A 19,433-nucleotide genomic window follows, 5' to 3' on the forward strand; every position below is an offset into this window, starting at 1 on the left:
GAAATTTGAATAAATACTCTCCAAAGACGTGACCATATTTTCAACAGCAGAAAGATTTATTCCGACTTAGAATGGAGAGACAATACAAATAAAATAAGTACAATATTTCAATTTAAAATAATAGAACTTAAACAGTATTTTGAGAACATACTGTTATGGAATATTTCTATGAATAGTCGGGAGAAGAGTGTCAAAGTGTTATCAAATCAATGTCAAATGAAACAGTCTGGATGAACGATCAAAGTTGTAATAGTCAATTTATTTGCTTGCAAGCAAAGAGAACACAGTCTCACAGATACATCACCGTCATCTGCAAGAGGTGTTCTGACGACACAGTTAAATGCATGGACATTTATACTCAGTCAGCATGCTGTTATCTTGGTTCGCAAACAAGAATAAACAGAAGAAGGAAACCAGTCAAGGCAGATGTTTTTCTTTGAAGCATAGTCCCTGTCTTTACAATAACCTGAAGGCACTTTATGGCCTGTTTACAAATCCCTTTGTTATCAGTTTGCCCCACAATAAACCATGGATACACCCAGCCAGATGCGTCCTTTGATGTCACTGTGACCTGGTCAAAGAGTTAAGTCACAGTATTGCAGAGACGGAATAAGCCTGTGAACCATCACACATCATATATGCCTGCAGAGGGTCATGCCCTTCAGCTGATGCCCATCAAGGGAAATACCGCAATCATGACCCCTGTGTGTGTCCCCGTCTTTAAAGACAGAAACAATGCACAGGAACAAACAGATACCAAGATAAACAAGGTTTAGTGCCTGAACTTCTAAAACTTACATTCTTTAACCCTAAAGCAGTAGACTGACATATTTTCCCATAACAATACCCATAAAACTATAGGAACATTAAAAATCGACATATTAACAGTAATACGACTTGTTACCCTTCACCTTCACCAATATATATATATATATATATATATATATATATATATATATATATATATATATATATATATATATATATATATAAAGCTTGTAATGTGGATAATATTCATTTTTATAACAACAATAATTTCATTTATTGTTGTTATATAAGTTGTGGTTTAGGCATGTACTATAAAACCTACTTGAAATAGATTAAAGGTGTTAGAAACTGCTAATACCACTGGCAGTTGTACTTGGGAGTGTACATTAGTTGAAACCGGCCGATATAACTTGCTAAACAGCGGCAACTGTGGCAATTATAGGATAAATGTGATTTACATGGAAAGCCATATTAGGCATCACAGGCAAAATAGATCTTCCATTGTGTATGCAAAGAAAAAGACTCTCCCTTTACTGTCTCTTTAAGAGGACATTTAAAGTTATGTAAGGACATGAGCTTAAACATGAAACAAGAGTTGAATAACTGGTAATGCACACACCCACAGTTTACCCCAGGCCACCTGTCACATATCCATTCACACTGGTTGAAGTGCAGGTGTGCATTGCTCCAGATATGGAACATACCAGAATTGTCATGAAAGAGACTTTCGGCATTACAGGAATTCAAATAAAACCGGAGGCTTTTTGATTAGAGTCTATACCTTCCTTGGCGCAAAAATAAAGACCTTCATTGTCCAAGAACATTTGAAGGATTTTGTTTTGATTAAACATAGCACCAAATGTGGAGCAGACTTAGAAAGAGACACAACTTAAGGAATTAGGAGTTGAATTGAGTGTGTAAAGAATAGTGATAAAATGCTTACTGCCACTGGAGACGATAACCTCCCATTAGTGATGTTTAGAATTTTTAAAAAGCTGTTCAACACTTAAACTCAGAGTGGTGAGTCAATATTCTTCTTCTTTTGTTTCTTCTTTATGCATCTCCATCAAAGGCACAAACTGTGGTTCATCTGTTACCTCATCTCCCTGCAAAAAAAGACCAAGTTATTAAGTCATAACATATTTATTCATTTCTTTACCTGGTTATTGCTTTATTCAGACCCACAGGCGGCTGCAGCGTATCCCAGCATGCATTGTGCAGAAGACAGGGAAACATTCTGGACATTGTTCCAGTCTTAAACAAACACAGCCAGTCAATGCATCCACAATTATACACGCAAATGATCTATTAACAAAATACAGGTGTTACAGTCTTAGCAGGGATTCATTTCGTTGTGCAATTTACAAAATTGACCTATAACTTTTTGGAACAAAACCCTTCATTAAGATGAAGGCATGCCCACTCCATACAGAAAAATGTGAATCCATAAGTTAACAATCCAGTGTGTTACCTAGCCAAGATTTTAAAAAAAAGAAGATAATATCTTGTATTTATTAAGATGTCTGTTTCATCCTGTTCAACTTTATCCTCATGTTTCTACATTCTGAAGGTGTATCTACTCAAGTAAAACAACGGGCACCAAAGTCACAAGCTTGTGATATAGTTAGTACTTACGCTGTGCTTTGATAGGACCTCTACTTGCTTTTTGTCCAGATCCCACCACAACAAACCCTCTTTAATATCAATCCTCTTTGTTGGTCCTGTGTGTAGAGAGAAAAATGTAATGTCACCACAAATAACAACAGACAGAAGTGTCAACGGAGTTGAATCACATCTCTTTGATATGGTGTCTAAAATGGAACATTAGACGCTTGGATTGCACAGAAACTTGTGTTGGATGGTGTCGGTTGTCTGGCTAAAATACTGGCAACTCAGTGTATTTAAACAGCAGTTCTGAAGGTGTCCTTGTGTGGCTTTTTATCTTCTTACCTGTTGCATAGCTCATGATTAGCCCAACTAGAATGACCGAACCAGTTGCCATGGCACCAAAGTAGAGGTAGGACAGGGTGTAGAAGTCAAGCAAGCCCCTGGTTTCAGAAAAGAAAGTTTTATTGTTGGAACACAAATCTAGTTTAATGACAGCCTGAGTTGCTTTTTTTATTGACTACACAACACTTATAGGTGGCGCTGCTATATTAATGCTCTGAATGTCGTATATTGCTCCTTCAATGAAATCATTCATTAATTATATTCATTTTAGTACAAATAAATTGTAATTATAGATGCTCCATGTTTAACCAATGTAAACCATGTGGGGAAAAACATTCTGTGTCAGTGCAGGCCTTGCTGAACTCACTGACCCCTGGTCATCGGGGTAAGGCAGCGTGGAGATGGAGTGTTGGTCCTGGGGATGGCTGCTGTTCAGGGTGATGTTGCTGGGTCCACACCCGCCTGTGTAGAAGGGCAGCACACCCATGGTCTCCTCGCTGGGAGGGTAAAGAGTTGAACCAACAGCCAGCCACAGAGAGACACAGAAGCCCACTATGATTCCTGAGAACGCCCCCTGAAAGATCATGTACAACTTTTAACAAAAGACGTGGGGCAATTTGAGGCAAACAGGATGCCACACATTAGTTGGACTTCATTTTATATATAGAAGAAGAAGAAGAAACATTCCTTTATTAGTCCCACAGTGGGGAAATTATTCTCTGCATTTGACCCATCCCTGTATTATATATAGGGAGCAGTGGGCTGCCAATGACAGGCGCCCAGGGAGCAGTTAAGATAAGATAAGATAAGATAAGATAGACTTTATTGTCCCGAAGGAAATTTGTCTTGGAAACATACATACAGTGTACAATGTCTGCTGTTAAAAAACAATACAATACAACAATACTCAGGGACACTTCGACACAGGACACGGTGCAGCCGAGGATCGAACCGGTGACCTTTCAGTTGGACGGACAACCCTCTCTACCCAGTAAGCCACAGTCGCCCCCCATATATATAAATATATATAATACCTGTCCTTTCTTAAAAGTTGGATTTCAATAAAGATAACTCACTTTATGATATTGTACACTATCATACAAATAGAGGCAAGGCAAATTTATTTGTATAGCACATTTCAACAACAAGGTAATTCAAAGTGCTTCACATGAAACCATTAAAAGCATCAAAACATAAGGCAAAAGAAAAGGAGATTTCAAAAACAATTAAAGAAACAGTGTAAGAAATAAAATTCAGTAGTAAAATGCAGAAATGCAGGAAATTGATTAATATATTAATTGAATGTGGTTCATATAGAGCACTCAACATAAAATCATATAAATCAGTGACATCTAACGGAAGTGAAAGCCGTCATAAAATGACTTATTGCTGCAGTAGTAAAACTGATTTACATTACAACTGTTCCTTGACAATATAAAAATTGCCCCGACACATACAGGGAGAACTCTGAAAGCTGTCTCAAGGTGGTTTGAAGTTAATGTTTATGAATAGTTTTGTTCGATTCTAAACAGTGATGTTCTTAAACAGTAAGAGGTATTGACAGTAAAAAAAAAAGAATAACATGGAAAGTGCATAGCTTAGATAGAAGCCCTGTTTGGTCTAAAAGTGTTCATAATAATATAGGAATGGTGCAGTGATAACACAAAGTGGAGGAGTTTACATTAATGCGTTTAAACGATTCCAGTGTCTGAAACAATCAGGAATTAATTTAGAGTTCAGTAAAATAACGTCATAATTATAGCTTTTCCTGAATAAGAGAATAAACAAATGAACTACGGTGCACAACACAGGAAAAAATCAATCCACTCACCAGCCTGTTTGCTGCTGGGACAAACATCCCCAAAATGAATACACCCAGTATTGGACCACTGACCACACCCATTACTGTGAACGAACCCTGAATAGGAAAGACAAAGGCAGTTCTGGAGACTTTATCAGAAAAAACATAGTCAATCTTATACTGTAGTTCAGTTCAGAACTATTGCGCATTTACTATAATAGTCATATATATATATATATATATATATATATATATATATATATATATATATATATATATATATATATATATATATATATATATATATATATATATTAAATATCATGTGATAGTGGATAGTAATATTTAGGTATTATACCTGAAGAACTCCCCAGTCCAGGAGAGAAGACAGAGCAGCTACTGTGATACAACTAACTCCGTACAGCAACGCTTAAGAGAAGAAAAAGAGAAGAAAATTCCCCAAGGTTCCAAAATACAACCACAGAAAGTAGTATCATCTCTTACTGGGTCGATGTTAAATATGACGTGATTAAACATTGATAAAACATGATTTGTACTCCAAGAAGTGACAGTAGGTGCCAATGTAAATCACGTGAGTTTTCTGCCTCATATAATTGTCAGTTGGTTTTAAAAGAATAGTGGTTTTGAGAACACATGCAAGGGTAAAAGAATTCATAAGTGGATGTTTTCGGTGAGGATTGACCTACACAGTCCTTTCGAAATGAGTATCAATTTCTTCTGGGTCATGAGGCGCAGACGAGGCCTCAGCAGATCCTCCATTGTTACTGCAGCCATTGCATTGATACTTGTAGAGGCCGTGCTGTGAAAAAGACACGTGGTCACCAAATATCCCACAACACCAGCTCACTGGCCATGTTTACACAGTATTAGTACTCTTTCTTGTGAATATCACAGCCACTAAGGACTAAAGTGTCTTCAGCTTCTGTACTGTCTGTGACTGAATATTTGAGCGGTGTATAGTTAGAAGAGGAATTTAAGTTCATTTCTTTGCATTTTATTGCACCGCTAAAAAGTGAACAGGCTCAGAATGTAGCTCGATACCAAGCTACAGAGGACTGTGGTGCCGCACACACCTCCATTGTCTCTAAAAGTGGCGGATTGATCGATGGATGTATGTATAATTGGTTGAAATTGGTCAATACCTGCTTACGTAAGCGCATGACATATTTTGTTTTACAGAAAGAAAAGATGGATTCTGATATAAAACCACAATTCCTTTTTGAATATTGTTAATAGGTGCACAATATGACCCGGAGATGTGGTCTAAAATGGTTGAAAGGCCATTTTTCTTTTGTTACCTTCTACACAAAGAATCAAAAGTAAAAGCACTTGTTCAACAAGTAACTATAGCTGTCAAATAAATGTGATGGAGTACAAAATACAATATTTCCCTCTGAAATGTAATGGAATAGAATGTATAAAGATGCAGAAAATACTCAAGTACGAAAAATATACTTAAGAACAGTCCTTGAGTAAATGTACATGGTTACTTTCCACCACTGGTTCTCAATAATGGAACAGTTCTAGTGGCATCTAGTGGTTTATGGCAGGTTGCAAAGAATTAAATACTCCTCCGCTCCCCCCTCCCTTTCCAAGGGTGTTGGAAAACTACTGTGACCTACAGGTATGGATATCTTTAGGATTTCAGTACGACTAGGGGCTATTGTATTATAATTCTACATTGCTGAATAATTGTTTTTAAAAAAAATCAAAAAATAATTAGAAGTAATTTGTAATATATTGCTAAATATTGTTTCTAGAGCAGCAACAGTTAATCAAAGTCCCTATATAAAGTAATTCATATTGCACAATGTCAAATGTCAATTAAATAAATAACATTTCTGAGTGAAGTTTATAAAGAATGAAGAACACATACATCCGTCAGTATCAGTCACTTCCCCTGTCTTCTGTCCACATGACTGCTTTGTCTCAGCGGGCGGAGAAGTTTACAAAAAAAAAGCTTTTGGACGATCGTTCACGTTCATCCTAATGCTACACACTGTCCCTTTAAAAGGGGGAGATTTGTCATAAATTTAGTTTAGAGAATCTATGATTGAATACCTCAGCGTTCCGCTGTATGCACCGGCAAGGAAGAGACCTGGAAATCCAGGGTGATTTCTGAATATGTCCAACACAAAGTAGGCCATGCACTTCATCAGACAAGAGAGAGAGAGAGAGAGAGAGAGAGGGGGGGGGGGGACGGGGGGGGGACGGTAAGAAAGAGAAATCTATGTTAGAAACATTTATTATTTCCAATTGTTGTTGATTGAATCAAATCAAATTCATTTCGTAAATTAAATGTTTTTTCAAAGTCTCGACTCATCAACCAACCAAAGGCTTCTCCTGAGTTGATCTATAAAACACACCTGAGCTTGCAGCCCTGTTTGACCATGGCTACATCCACACTAATGTGTTCCTTAGTCACATCAAAGCACGGTGTGGTAATTAGCCTAAGCAAACATCTGCAGTGCAGTAGCACATTAAGTAGCGAAGTCAAACATCTTATACATACAGATGTTTCTCTTTCAATAGCTTTTAACCCTACACAGCATCATGCTTTTGTCATCTTGGGTCAATATGAGTGTCTTGAGTACCAGATCCGGAGCAGAAATTCTCCCAGACATCAGTGGATCACAGTTGATGTAATAAGCAAACATGACGATGCCGCAGGTTGCTGCACTGCTCACGATGAGGCACAGACCCACTTGATTCACAAGCAACGCCCTGTAATCAAAAGCAAACATCATTATAGTGACGCAGCTTCATTGTTGGACTTCTGCATATTCGCTCCTCACTTGTGTGGGAAAGATACAACTTTAGATTTGCCTGATGATGGTTTTATTATTGTACAATCTATAATTGCAAGCACTTTTGTGAAACCTGAAGGGCTGTATGTTTTTGGGAGGAATTAGATGCTCATTGATGCCTTGCATGTAAATTAAAGGCTTGACTGTCAACATTAATTAATTAATTCAACCATTTATTAATAATCTTACAGAGGAATATCTTCATGAACATTTTAGAAAAGACACGAAAAATAAAATATGCAACAATTTATGATAATATAAATTGTATATTGAGAAAAACCCTTGAGAGAACTACCTGACAAGGAATATTACTTGGAGTTAGTTGGTGTTTTTACCTTCAGGAAATAAATGTTGACCGAAAACAAACTGATATCAAGCTGATATGTGGATACCTGTATACATAATGAAACCTTGCTCTTCAACATTGGCTGTTAAAGTTACACCTTTTACCCAAACACAGTTTAGGAAAATAACATTTCTGTTATTGTCAGGAATATTGGTGACGTGTGGTAGATGCGTGTCACAATACTGTTTGATGTTTAATCTAATACAAATCTTTAAAATGTCTCTTTGGAAACCAGAAGGTGACTTCACAGATGCTACATTGTTGTTATCCACAATCCATGAACTTAACCTAAATGAAATTCATGAAACCTTTTACATTGCTGTTCTAAACTCCGAATAATTATGTGAATGACAAACAGGTCTCCACTCACCACTGGGCATCTTTTTCTGTTCTGCAGGAGATGTAGCGCTGGACTTGAGCTTGGTTTACCCCATACATGGACAGCCAAAGCGATGCACCTCCGACAGACAGGCTCCAAAAACTATAGCGCTGCCGTGGGTCAACACTAAAACTGTTGCAAAATATTATCAAACAAATCAGTGACACTCCACACTTCACAGGCTCTTTCCATTGAAACATCTGGAGTCTAGGTATAGTTTGACAAAAAAAATAATCTTAAATCCATGTCCACTTACTCACTTTTTTCAGGGCTTTTGACAGCATGTCATGGATTTACAATTTCTCCCCCATGTAAAAGCACCTGATATGTTTTGCTCAGTTGTCATCACTGGACTTTAGTATGGGATTTGGATTTCAGTGCCGTGACAACAACTGGAGCAAACTCTCTCCACCAAGAAGAAAGCTCAAGAAAACCTGGTGAGTGGACCTTGAGTTAAGATTGCTTTTATCAACCGTATGTTTCCCAGGTCAGGAATTCACTTTTGTGCTTAACTGTAAGTCTACTTTTACCAGGAGTAACATGTAGTATTTCCTGTTTTTAATTTTTCATATCAGCCTGAAATAATCCAAAATGTAAACATCATTATCAAAAGGTACCGTACTTGATACGACTGGCAAGGAACTGCAGTAGGAATATGGTAATAGTTTATGACGTGAGCATCTTAATGTGTTCAGACAGTAATGTGGGGTTGTCCAGATATGCATGCATTGAAATGTAAGGGAAACTAAATAAACAGTGTTTTTACTCATTGAAATTAATGCGTGATCCATTTCTGGCGATTTCCAGCACCATTGCAGGACCACCAACCAGAATTGTACCGTGGATGAAAATGGCCACGAAGCCAGCCAACATGACTATAATCTGGAACACATCAGTCCAGATCACAGCTTTCATGCCACCCTGTTACAGACAGACGATGTAAGAGACAGACAGGAAAACCAACCACAATACATGAGACATTTACAAAAAACAAATTAAGGGCAAAATGTATTCTTCTGTTCCACTAGTTTCAATGTTCACAGAGAAGTCTGTGCGCTAAGAACTTGAGAAAGACGTTAAAAAACTATACTGCACAACTACTTTTTCACATTCACCAAATTGAAGCAGGCGTGCTTGTCGTATTTTTTTTTTGAAAGATCCCAAAATTGTCTGAGTTGGAAGGGGGTTTCAAACACCATTCAACCATCCAACAAACACTTTGGATGAAACGTATTGAAACTACAGACAATAAATACATTTTAAACATAGGAGAAGAAGGACTTGTTGTTCTTTTGAAATGTGCTCCATAAATAAAGTTGCCTTGCCTTCAGTGGCTGAAGTGACAAAATTACTGCAAATGTGGCACCTATATTAAAAGGATGGGACTCCTGCCAGTCTTCTTTAAATCCCAACAGAAACCAGTCCTCTTCAAGAGCATCTAGCTAAGAACCAGGCAGGTTTAATGAGATTGAAAAAAATACTTCCTTACCAGTGTGGTGTACAGTGTGCAAATAATCCCAGTAGAGAACAGAGACACCCACATATTGAGTCCAGTCGCTTAAAAAAAGAAAACAGTGTTAATATAGAATTATACAGTTAATGTACCATCTTATACTTGTTTTGCAGTACACTAATAAAACGTAACAAGCCCTGCTTTGTATCAAATTAGGCCAAAACTAGAAATAACATGTTCTTGACAGTAAATGAACATACCCTACTTCGACACCATACACCTAAATTAAAGCCAAGGTAGGCTACGACACTATTATACAAAATTATATTCTAATTAGAAACCAAATAGGAGATCCTATTACATTATGACACATTTTAGATGATATGAAATCATACACAATGCCGTGTCACATCCACGAGTCAGACACTATTCTACTGTTACTTCCAAATTATGCTTTGATTAGACACGACATTTAAGGAACCAACATGGGTAAGCTAACATTATACACACTCACATGAGGATGGCTTTAACAAAAACATTTAAAAAATACAAATTAATATTTACGTAGTTTTCTTCCAATGAGCAACAAATGACCATCCAAGAAAGTCAAACTGTGTACAGGCCAAATAAATGTATTGTCCCCTGAGATCTCAGCGTTGACTAAGAGGCTATGCCCGATCTAATATGTTATTTCATTCACCTACAGCCTGTGTTGTCTAATAAGCTATATAGGGCCCATATAGCATTAAATTCACCACACTTTGATGACTGAATATTTTTGATTAAATTACTCAAAATGTGTGATGTCGAAAGCCTCCTCTTGAAAAGTTTGACATTTATAAAACATTGTCCTCCCTGCAGCATGGTTATTTAAACATTCTTCACCCAATATGCTCACCATTTAGATGACGCTGTAGAAAGGTTCAATGATGTGATGCATTAATGTGTAAAGTCACTACTGTTGCAGCTGGTGAATGTGGAACTAATTTAAACTAATTTATACGATGCTGGTGACTTATTCCATACATCCCAATTTATTAGTTGATTATATTTTTTATTGAAATTCTGACTCAACAAAGTGCAACTAAATCTGTCAAAAATATATGTAGGTCTAGTGGAGGGAAGAACACAACATTTCACCACAGGTTAACATTGCCAGGGTGTTGTTAGTAAGAAATGGAGGGAATCTCTGACAAGACATATATTTCTACCTGTGATAAAGTGGTGAATTCATGGATACATTTAAAAAATCATGGAGAAAGATCAACTAAATACAAACAATTGTGAGAATATGAGAATAATCAAAATGTCAAATAAATAAAAACATCCTATCAATGCATACAGAGAGAGGAGTGTCAGCTGATCTTACCTTGGTTAAGGATCAAGGCAGGTGCATAGATGACAATCCCTGTGTAAAGCAGCTGGGAAAAAACAAGGAAATCAACAAATACAGTGACAACTTTTGTGAGGTTTCAGTTTGTGCAAATGAAAGACCATGTGTGGGTGAAAAATGTGACATCCTCTTTAAAACACTGAACACAACTTTGATATCAGAGAACACAGCAATGTCTGTCATACCGTTGCCACCAGAAACTGGATACTCCCCAACAGCTGCATCCCTCTGCCAAATCTCATCTTCAGATACTGTGACCGGCAGATGGCAACAGTTACAACACAGCACAGTATCTCTGCACACATTCCTCATCCTTCCTCACCTCTTATATTCATGCCACACATCAGACCCACAGGTGAATTTTAAAATGTTGACGTAAAAATCCATCTGTCTACCTATGATTGGTTAGAAACACTTACTCGTACTAGTATTTGTGTTCAGTTTTCTTTACACACTTAAATCAAACCACTTTCTTATATTGTTATCCTGAGAATATTTATACAGTTTGGTCCAGATTATACAATTACTCCCATCAAAAAAGAATATATCATATCTAAATAAATACAAATTTAATTCTTTAGACCTTTGCAAACAGGTCACATGAAAGTAAAATATACCACGTTGTTTACATTATGCTCCCCCTAAATTCATGACAAAAATTGCGGTAATAACTGGAAGCTCATTATGACCTGATTGGTGCTGGTGATTCCCAGTCGAAAGAAAACTGGCAGGAAAAGGTAAGCTGTCAGCAGGGAACTGATGCTTTGTCCGAGGCACATGTAGAGGAATTTAAAGCCATAGCGAGACGCCTCGGAGGGCACACCAAGAACCTGGACTGCTGACATAAAACTGGCACAGAGCGACAGCCCAACAGGCACTGCCGGCATGCTCCGACCCCCGGTGAAGAAGTCATCAGCAGTGGCGTCCCCTGGCCTCTTCTTCAGGGCCTGGAAGAGTCCGATGGACATAGAGACCAACAACATGGAAGAAAAGACTGCGTAGTCGGCCAAGATGAAGCCTGCAGACTGCTCCTCCATTGTTTTTATTTGAATGCCCTCTGCCTTGTAATTTGGTGGATCCAGATGTTTAGCTGATCTGTGAATTAGAGTCAAGTAGTGACCATACATTGACTGACACAGGGCATTTATGTCATTTATTCTTAGTGATAACTTTAGGATTTCTAAATCTTAAATGTGATAACTTGCCACACTAATTTGTGGTAAAATGCAAAAGTTGGGTATCTGGGTGTAACAATTTTCAATATTACTAGTAATTTTACTGTTATGAAGTTTTAAAAAAAAGAACTTTTAAAATTACACATTTTCATTCAGTAAAAATCGAGTTCTAGAAGGCACATTACTGTGAATAATCTAAATAAAATGTGGTAGGTTACACATCGGGTTCCTCTTAGTTATTAGAGTTGCATTAAATAACTAGTGTCAACACTCAATAATTCTGCATTTAAAAAAAACAATTCAAGAGACTCACCACTGGCCCATTGCTTCCACTCAGTGAAAAAGCTGCAGTAGCGCCGAGATCGAAAGGTGGCCGATAGTATGCTGTTGTTCAGCGGTATTTACCGACCCTTGCTGAGAGCGCACCCTATTTAAAGCAAGTGCGCGCTTGCGTGAGGCGTGCGTACATGTTCCCTTGTCGTCTACCCCTATAAAAGCCACTCAGGTGTGTGGTAAAAGGATCATGCGCTGCTTTTCTGCAGCGCATGATCGCTGTGTGTGTGTGCAAGACGCGACTGTTTACGTTAACACGGGTGCTGTTGTGTGTGTGTGTGCTTATGAGATGTATGGATAGAAAATTGAGGTGGGGAAGAGAGGAAAAATAAGAGGGTAATTATTATTCTAAAATATTATTCTGTCTGTTACTGTGTTTAAAACTACGACTGAGTGTAAAGACGTCTTACCATGTAATAGTACTATATTTGTATTAATCCGATGATTCATTTCTTGATGAATCAATAATTGTTTCGTTCACAAAATATAGGTACAATGTACATATTGTTTTGTCTGAATACAAGATGTTCATTCTAGCCTACCCATCATAGAAACCATGAAAGTATTCATTTAAGGAGCTGGAAACAGAGAAATCATTACATTTTTGCTGAAAAAAGGCAAAGTGATTCATTGACCTTTAGAATGCACGCTTATTTTTTTAAATGTTGAGTGACAGAAGTAATTATATGAAATAAAAATACAACAGCAGCATTGACCCCATGTTCTCAGAGTCCCATTATTTGGATGTTGCAGAAAGTGGACTAACTGATGTCACAATGCACAGATCAATCTTTCTAACCTTCTAATCTTTCTATCAATATTCTAACTTAACTATTCCCAAAATAAACAACACAAAAATACAGGCAGCTTACCTCCCTAAGAGATGAACAGGAGAAAACAAGATGAAAGGGCTTCTCACCCCTATTGCCTTTAGGCTAAATTGTACGTGTGGCTAATCCGATAAGTGCAAGGCAAGGCAAGTTTATTTGTATAGCACATTTCAACAACAAGGTAATTCAAAGTGCTTCACATAAAACCATTAAAAGCATCAAAACACAAGGCAAAAGAAAAGGAGATTTCAAAAACAATTAAAAAACAGTGTAATGCTGCGTTCACACCGGTCGCGTTGATTTTTTGACGCACTGCAAAATCGCGTCCAACGCACCGCCGGTCGTGTTCACACCAAACGCCGCAAAATGGCTCCGTGCCGGAGACGGGGCGTGGTTTATCGTCCTGGAAGCCTGGAAGCCGTTCACCTGGCCGTCATTTCTTTCCGCCATCAACCATGAAAGGAATAAGGACAATTGCTGCTTTGTACGTGTTGTGGAAGTCCCTCAAACATCGGAATGCCAAACGCCGTCATGTCTGGTTCATAATATTGTTCAGAGGAGCTCCGTGGATTGTATCGAGCTGTATTCACTGCAAGCCACCGGTCGCTGTTTACTACAGCTGTAGGAACACAAAATAAACTGATTTGGCTGTGATTCAACGACAATAAACCGACAAAAAGGGACTCCGAAATAACTACGTAATGATACCGATTTGTAGGTTACTGGTCTTCTCAATGGAGCTCTGATGGATCGGTGCTAGGCTATGCTAACATCGTAGCAGCTCCACCAGCACTCAATAACGTCACGTAGATACGTGACGTAAATACGGCAGCGTCTATTCATTGTTTGTACCGTATGGTTTACACACACACATGTATACACATAGTTTGGTCCGGTCTCTGTTGATATGAGGTATCGTAGAGCTCTGGTGAACACAGACGGCTACAGTATTCATTTCCTGATTCAACAACGGCAAGAAGCCAGTGATGACAGGAGGAGCAACTCAACGCTGATAGGCTATCACGCCACAGCGTGACGCGATTATTTCTCAGAAGATGAAAAATTTCAACTCGCGCGTTGGCGATTTTGCGGCGTCCAACGCGTCCACCGCACTGCAATAACGCGTCCAACGCGCGGCGCCATCGCAAACTCGCGCCGCGCCAGTGTCATCGCGTCTGTGCATAGACTTTGTATGTAATCTCGACGCGCGTCAAAAAATCAACGCGACCGGTGTGAACGCAGCATAAGAAATAAAATGCAGTGACACTCGACCTTGATGAGAGAGTGCAGTCGCTTTGCTGCTTGCTCTTGCCTCTGCTTGCATTTTCTTGAATTTTCTTGCTTCAATTTGCCAGATATATCACATATATCTTACCAGATATATCACATATATCACTCTTCAACGTTTGAGTGAAGAAAAATCCAGAAAGTCATCGAGCTATTTGGATTGTTGGCTACTGCTAACTAGCAGCTAAGCTAAAGCTAAGTAGCAGCAAGATGCCTCCCTTCTCCACGGATGACTACTACAAACTCCTACAGAAGATTGCAGTCTTGGAAACAAAAATCTACCGACTAGAAGTAAACGCGGAAGTAAATGGACTGTGTGGGAATGATACCACTCTACCATGGACTCAAAACACTGGACAAATGCAAGCTAAGACACAGCTAACTAGCACAACCAGGCCTACCAAGAAACAGGAGGAGAGAGCAGATCATGAATCTTATGCGACTGACTGGCCTACACTAGCACACGGGCAGAACTCCTCCTCAACCCCTGCACCCAGACGGACAAAGCCAAGGACAGCTAAGGAAAGTAAAACCAGCAAAATACCTCCACAACAACCAAGCCTACAACTTCAAAACAGATTTGCTCCATTGTCGCAGGATCCTAAATCTCCATCTGATGACCTGGATAAGCAGCTATCTCCTCAAAGCAGGGTAAGAACTGAGAGTAAATGTGAGAAAAGGCCGCAGGCAAAGCTAGTGACTGGGCCTGAGACTCTGATTGTTGGTGACTATGCTGTAAAAGATGTCAGAAAACTGTGCAGCAAGAACACCAAAATACTCTGCTTTCCGAAAGATATGGTCTCTGACATGAGAGACAAATTCCTGGACATCGTGGCTGACTATCCCACAGCGAAAAACATCATCGTGCATACAGGAAGCTGTGATATTGTGAAACAACAGTCTGAAGTTCTGAAGCGAGACTTTATTGATCTGTTAAACACAGTCAGCTCTGTCAAGGCTGAGGTGTTTATCAGTGGCCCTCTTCCACCAGTCAGAGGAGGAGATGAAGGATTCAGCAGGCTGTTTGCACTGAACGAATGGCTGTCAACTGCATGTGCTGACCATTCAGTACATTTTATCAACAATTTCTACCTTTTCTGGGAGCGCAGACATCGTTTTACAGCGCATTGAGTTTGCCTGAACAAGTCAGGGGTAAAACTGTTTACCTCGAACCTATTTTTCTCCCTGCGTCACCCGTCTGTCCCTACTGCCAAGGACAAGATACAAGAGGAGTCTAAACAAGAGATAACCACACAGCATCGCCATGGAGACCTTACGGGAAGGATACCCCCGCCTAACGACAGCCAAAAGGAGGAGTCTCCAACCTCATCATCAGAGACCGCCTCCAATCTCCCACTTTCCACACCCTTCCCAGACTTAGTGTCTTGAAATAGTGTCAATGTTAAAATATTCATGTTGCTGGCATCTAGAGTTTTCTTCAGAAGAAAGACTAGCAGTCTTGAAAGCCACAGGAAAACAACCAATGTGAGGGGAGAGATTAATCATGTGCAATAGCTCTACTGAGCAGTCAAAGACGTTCAGGAAGCTGCTTGGCATGGGTTCAAGGACAGATTGAAGATACGATAATAGAGTTAAGATAAGTTAAGAGATAACTACTCTATCTAACTACTATCTTACTACAGATCTTACTACAGTCAGAACTAAACATGGAGAATCAGCGTTCAGTTTTTCTGCTCCACATATCTGGAACAAAGTCCCAGTAAGCTACAGGTCTGCTGAGACCCTCAGCTCATTTAAATCAAGATTGAAGACCTTTCTGTTTGCTGCTGCCTTTAATTGAACCACGTTCAATTAATATATTAATCAATTTCCTGCATTTCTGCATTTTACTACTGCAAGGCAAGGCAAGGCAAGTTTATTTGTATAGCACATTTCAACAACAAGGTTATTCAAAGTGCTTCACATAAAACCATTAAAAGCATCAAAACATAAGGCAAAAGAAAAGGAGATTTAAAAACAATTAAGAACATTCATTAAAACATTAAAAAACAGTGCAAGAAATAAAATGCAGTAGTAAAATGCAGAAATGCAGGAAATTGATTAATATATGAATTGAATGTGGTTCAATTAAAGGCAGCAGCAAACAGAAAAGTCTTCAATCTTGATTTAAATGAGCTGAGGGTCTCAGCAGACCTGCAGCTTTCTGGGACTTTGTTCCAGATATGTGGAGCAGAAAAACTGAACGCTGCTTCTCCATGTTTAGTTCTGACTGTAGTAAGATCTGTAGTAAGATAGTAGTTAGATAGAGTAGTTATCTCTTAACTTATCTTAACTCTATTATCGTATCTTCAATCTGTCCTTGAACCCATGCCAAGCAGCTTCCTGAACGTCTTTGACTGCTCAGTAGAGCTATTGCACATGATTAATCTCTCCCCTCACATTGGCTGTTTTCCTGTGGCTTTCAAGACTGCTAGTCTTTCTTCTGAAGAAAACTCTAGATGCCAGCAACATGAATATTTTAGGAATACGAATATATTTTAATTTCCATCGAGATCTTCTTCAGCAATGAGGCTTAGCTACACTTCAGTCCGGCATCTGATCAAAATTAGCACATGTTGATCTCTCCAACTGAATGATATCATTATATATTTGGAAACAATCTACTCATCTCCCGAGTGTGAGCATCCTGAAACTGTATTTAAGAAGGTGAGAATTTAGGAAATGTACTGTAAATCTAGAATTGGACGTAGTGAACCTCCCTTTGTGAGATGAGGACATAGTGGAAAGTAGAAGCCCAGATTTATCTCCTCCTCCAACAAAATTCGGATTAAGAGGGAAGAGAGTTCGCCCTCCAAAGCCTCTGTGGCTTCCTGTTTAGCCTCTGAAAACAACGAACCATTGAAAGATGATGGTTTTGTTTCAAACTGAAACCTTTAACCCCCGGCAATGATTATAAACTCCCAAGGGTGAACTGCGCATGCACGCCATTCTTCAGCTTTGACATTGAGGGGACGTGGGAGTTTGAAGCTCAAAACTGACCACAAATACGTCGGGACCTGACGAAAGGCAAGATCCTGCCATCGTATATATTCTTCTCCTCCCCTTTGTCATTCAACGATGCGGGCCAGTCAACAGCCAACCTGGTTGCCACTCGTTTATACACCTCATGCAGGTCGACTTTGCGGGGGGCAAGAGAAGGCTGCACATCCCTGCCTATGCAGCTGCATAGCATCTTCATCATCCATCGAATTCTTGTCACCGAGGAGGAGGTTAACCCTGTCCTCGTCGTCTTCTCCTTCTGCTGAGTTGAAGAGTTGGTTTAGCAGCGATGGAAACTCTGTGTCGCGGTCCTCTACCCCTTCTTCGCAGCTAGTACTAGTCGCTTCTCTCTGGGCTTTGTCGGAGAGGCAAAGGTGGGCTTTTGAGGCTGACAACACTCATGTGGTGCTCCAGGATCCTCTTTGCTCAAAGGACGCTGAGTCCATGAGCGAAGCCTTGGCATGTTGTACTCCCACATATGCACGCGGCTGGGCAAGGGCGGAACTGACATTTTAAACCTTGCAGTCACCAGGGTTTTCCTTAAAGGATGCTAGCTAACACCGAAACTATAATTGAATGTGTATCTTGAATATATATATATATATATATATATATATATATATATATATATATATATATATATATATGTATATATATATACATATGTATATATGTATATATATATGTATATATATATATATATATATGTATATATATATGTATATATATATATATATATATAAACCTAAACATCATTAAGAAGAAAAAGGTAAGAAAATTGATAAATGTGGCACAACAACCTAGTATAAAATAGATCAGAAAAAATTAAAGGAGTAATTAAAGGAACATGTAATACAAACAGCAGTTTAAAGAAGGTGGTTTTCTAACCGCTACAACAGGAAACTGCCAAACCCCTCGCAGACTGAACAGGGAAACCACAGTTGTCAGCTGGTTCTCTTTTCCTGTAATGTCAGATGAGTCAATTTCTGTGCTGAACTATTTGCTTTAGATTCACGTTAAATTAAGCTCTTCCCTTGTATAAGCAGTCCTTGAATGTACCATATCATCACTGGTGAAAGTTTTTCTGACCAGTTGATTTAAAGACAGGAGTTTTTAATAATTAAAGATGTATTTGGACTCAGTAACTGGACATGAAAGTGGACATGTGTGTGTATGTTGCAAACTGATTTCTTCCCACTTTACTACCCCATGGAGGATGTGTCGATCAATACACCCCACAGTATAAAAGTGTTGAATGGAAGAAAAGAATGCTGTTGATTCTGTTTTTCTATTTTCTTTTTATTCTTCCTTGTAGTAGGGTTCAAATTTTAACAGTAAGAGCTCTCGGTATCATACATATCTGCAGCAAATAGAATGAAAAATTGGCCTTAGTATTTTGAGAAAACTTCACATGGACTGCAGTGTGGACCACAGTGTGGTACAAAAGGATAGGAATCAAAACGGTTGTAACCATAAATATCTGATCAGCTGTTGTTGACATATCTTGCAGTGGAAGTATTGGACAGGCACAGCCGGCCTCAAAGTCACCATTAGCGAGGCAAAAGCATGCTTTTGAAGGAATGAATCAGATTATCTAGGTGGCAGTTTTCTTTATCATTTTTGTGCAAACAAATTTGTATTATTATCACTTGATCTATAGCACAATGTAAACCCTGATGTCTAAAATCCAATTATTCTGAGAAGTGAAGTGTTTTGTTATTTGTAATTAGTAGGATTAAAATGGCTCGCAGAGATGGACAAGAATCTTGTTAGTGTCGCATGTGCTTATGCCAGGAAATCCTATTGAACTTCCTGTCAGACGCACTCACACACACACACACACACACACACACGTACAGCATGAACGGAGAATTCAAAGAAGAAAGTCCT

The 19,433-nt window shown here is 38.8% G+C and overlaps 1 protein-coding gene across 1 annotated transcript; it reads right to left on the reverse strand.

Annotated features, from left to right (window-relative positions):
- Positions 1-1,861: 1,861 nt before the first annotated feature.
- Positions 1,862-11,955, reverse strand: slc5a5 (solute carrier family 5 member 5; the record flags this gene model as incomplete). Its single annotated transcript, XM_079266620.1, has 16 exons — positions 1,862-1,874; positions 1,928-2,022; positions 2,404-2,489; positions 2,719-2,816; positions 3,090-3,292; positions 4,550-4,636; positions 4,878-4,948; positions 5,227-5,339; positions 6,602-6,690; positions 7,135-7,264; positions 8,064-8,204; positions 8,839-8,993; positions 9,562-9,629; positions 10,895-10,946; positions 11,104-11,169; positions 11,608-11,955. 16 exons carry the CDS (start codon positions 11,953-11,955, stop codon positions 1,862-1,864), a joined length of 1,815 nt encoding a protein of 604 aa, XP_079122746.1.
- Between the last annotated feature and the right edge of the window lie 7,478 nt (positions 11,956-19,433).

Source organism: Melanostigma gelatinosum, assembly GCF_949748355.1.
Source record: "Melanostigma gelatinosum genome assembly, chromosome: 4".
In the NCBI taxonomy this organism is placed as follows: Eukaryota; Metazoa; Chordata; class Actinopteri; order Perciformes; family Zoarcidae; genus Melanostigma; species Melanostigma gelatinosum.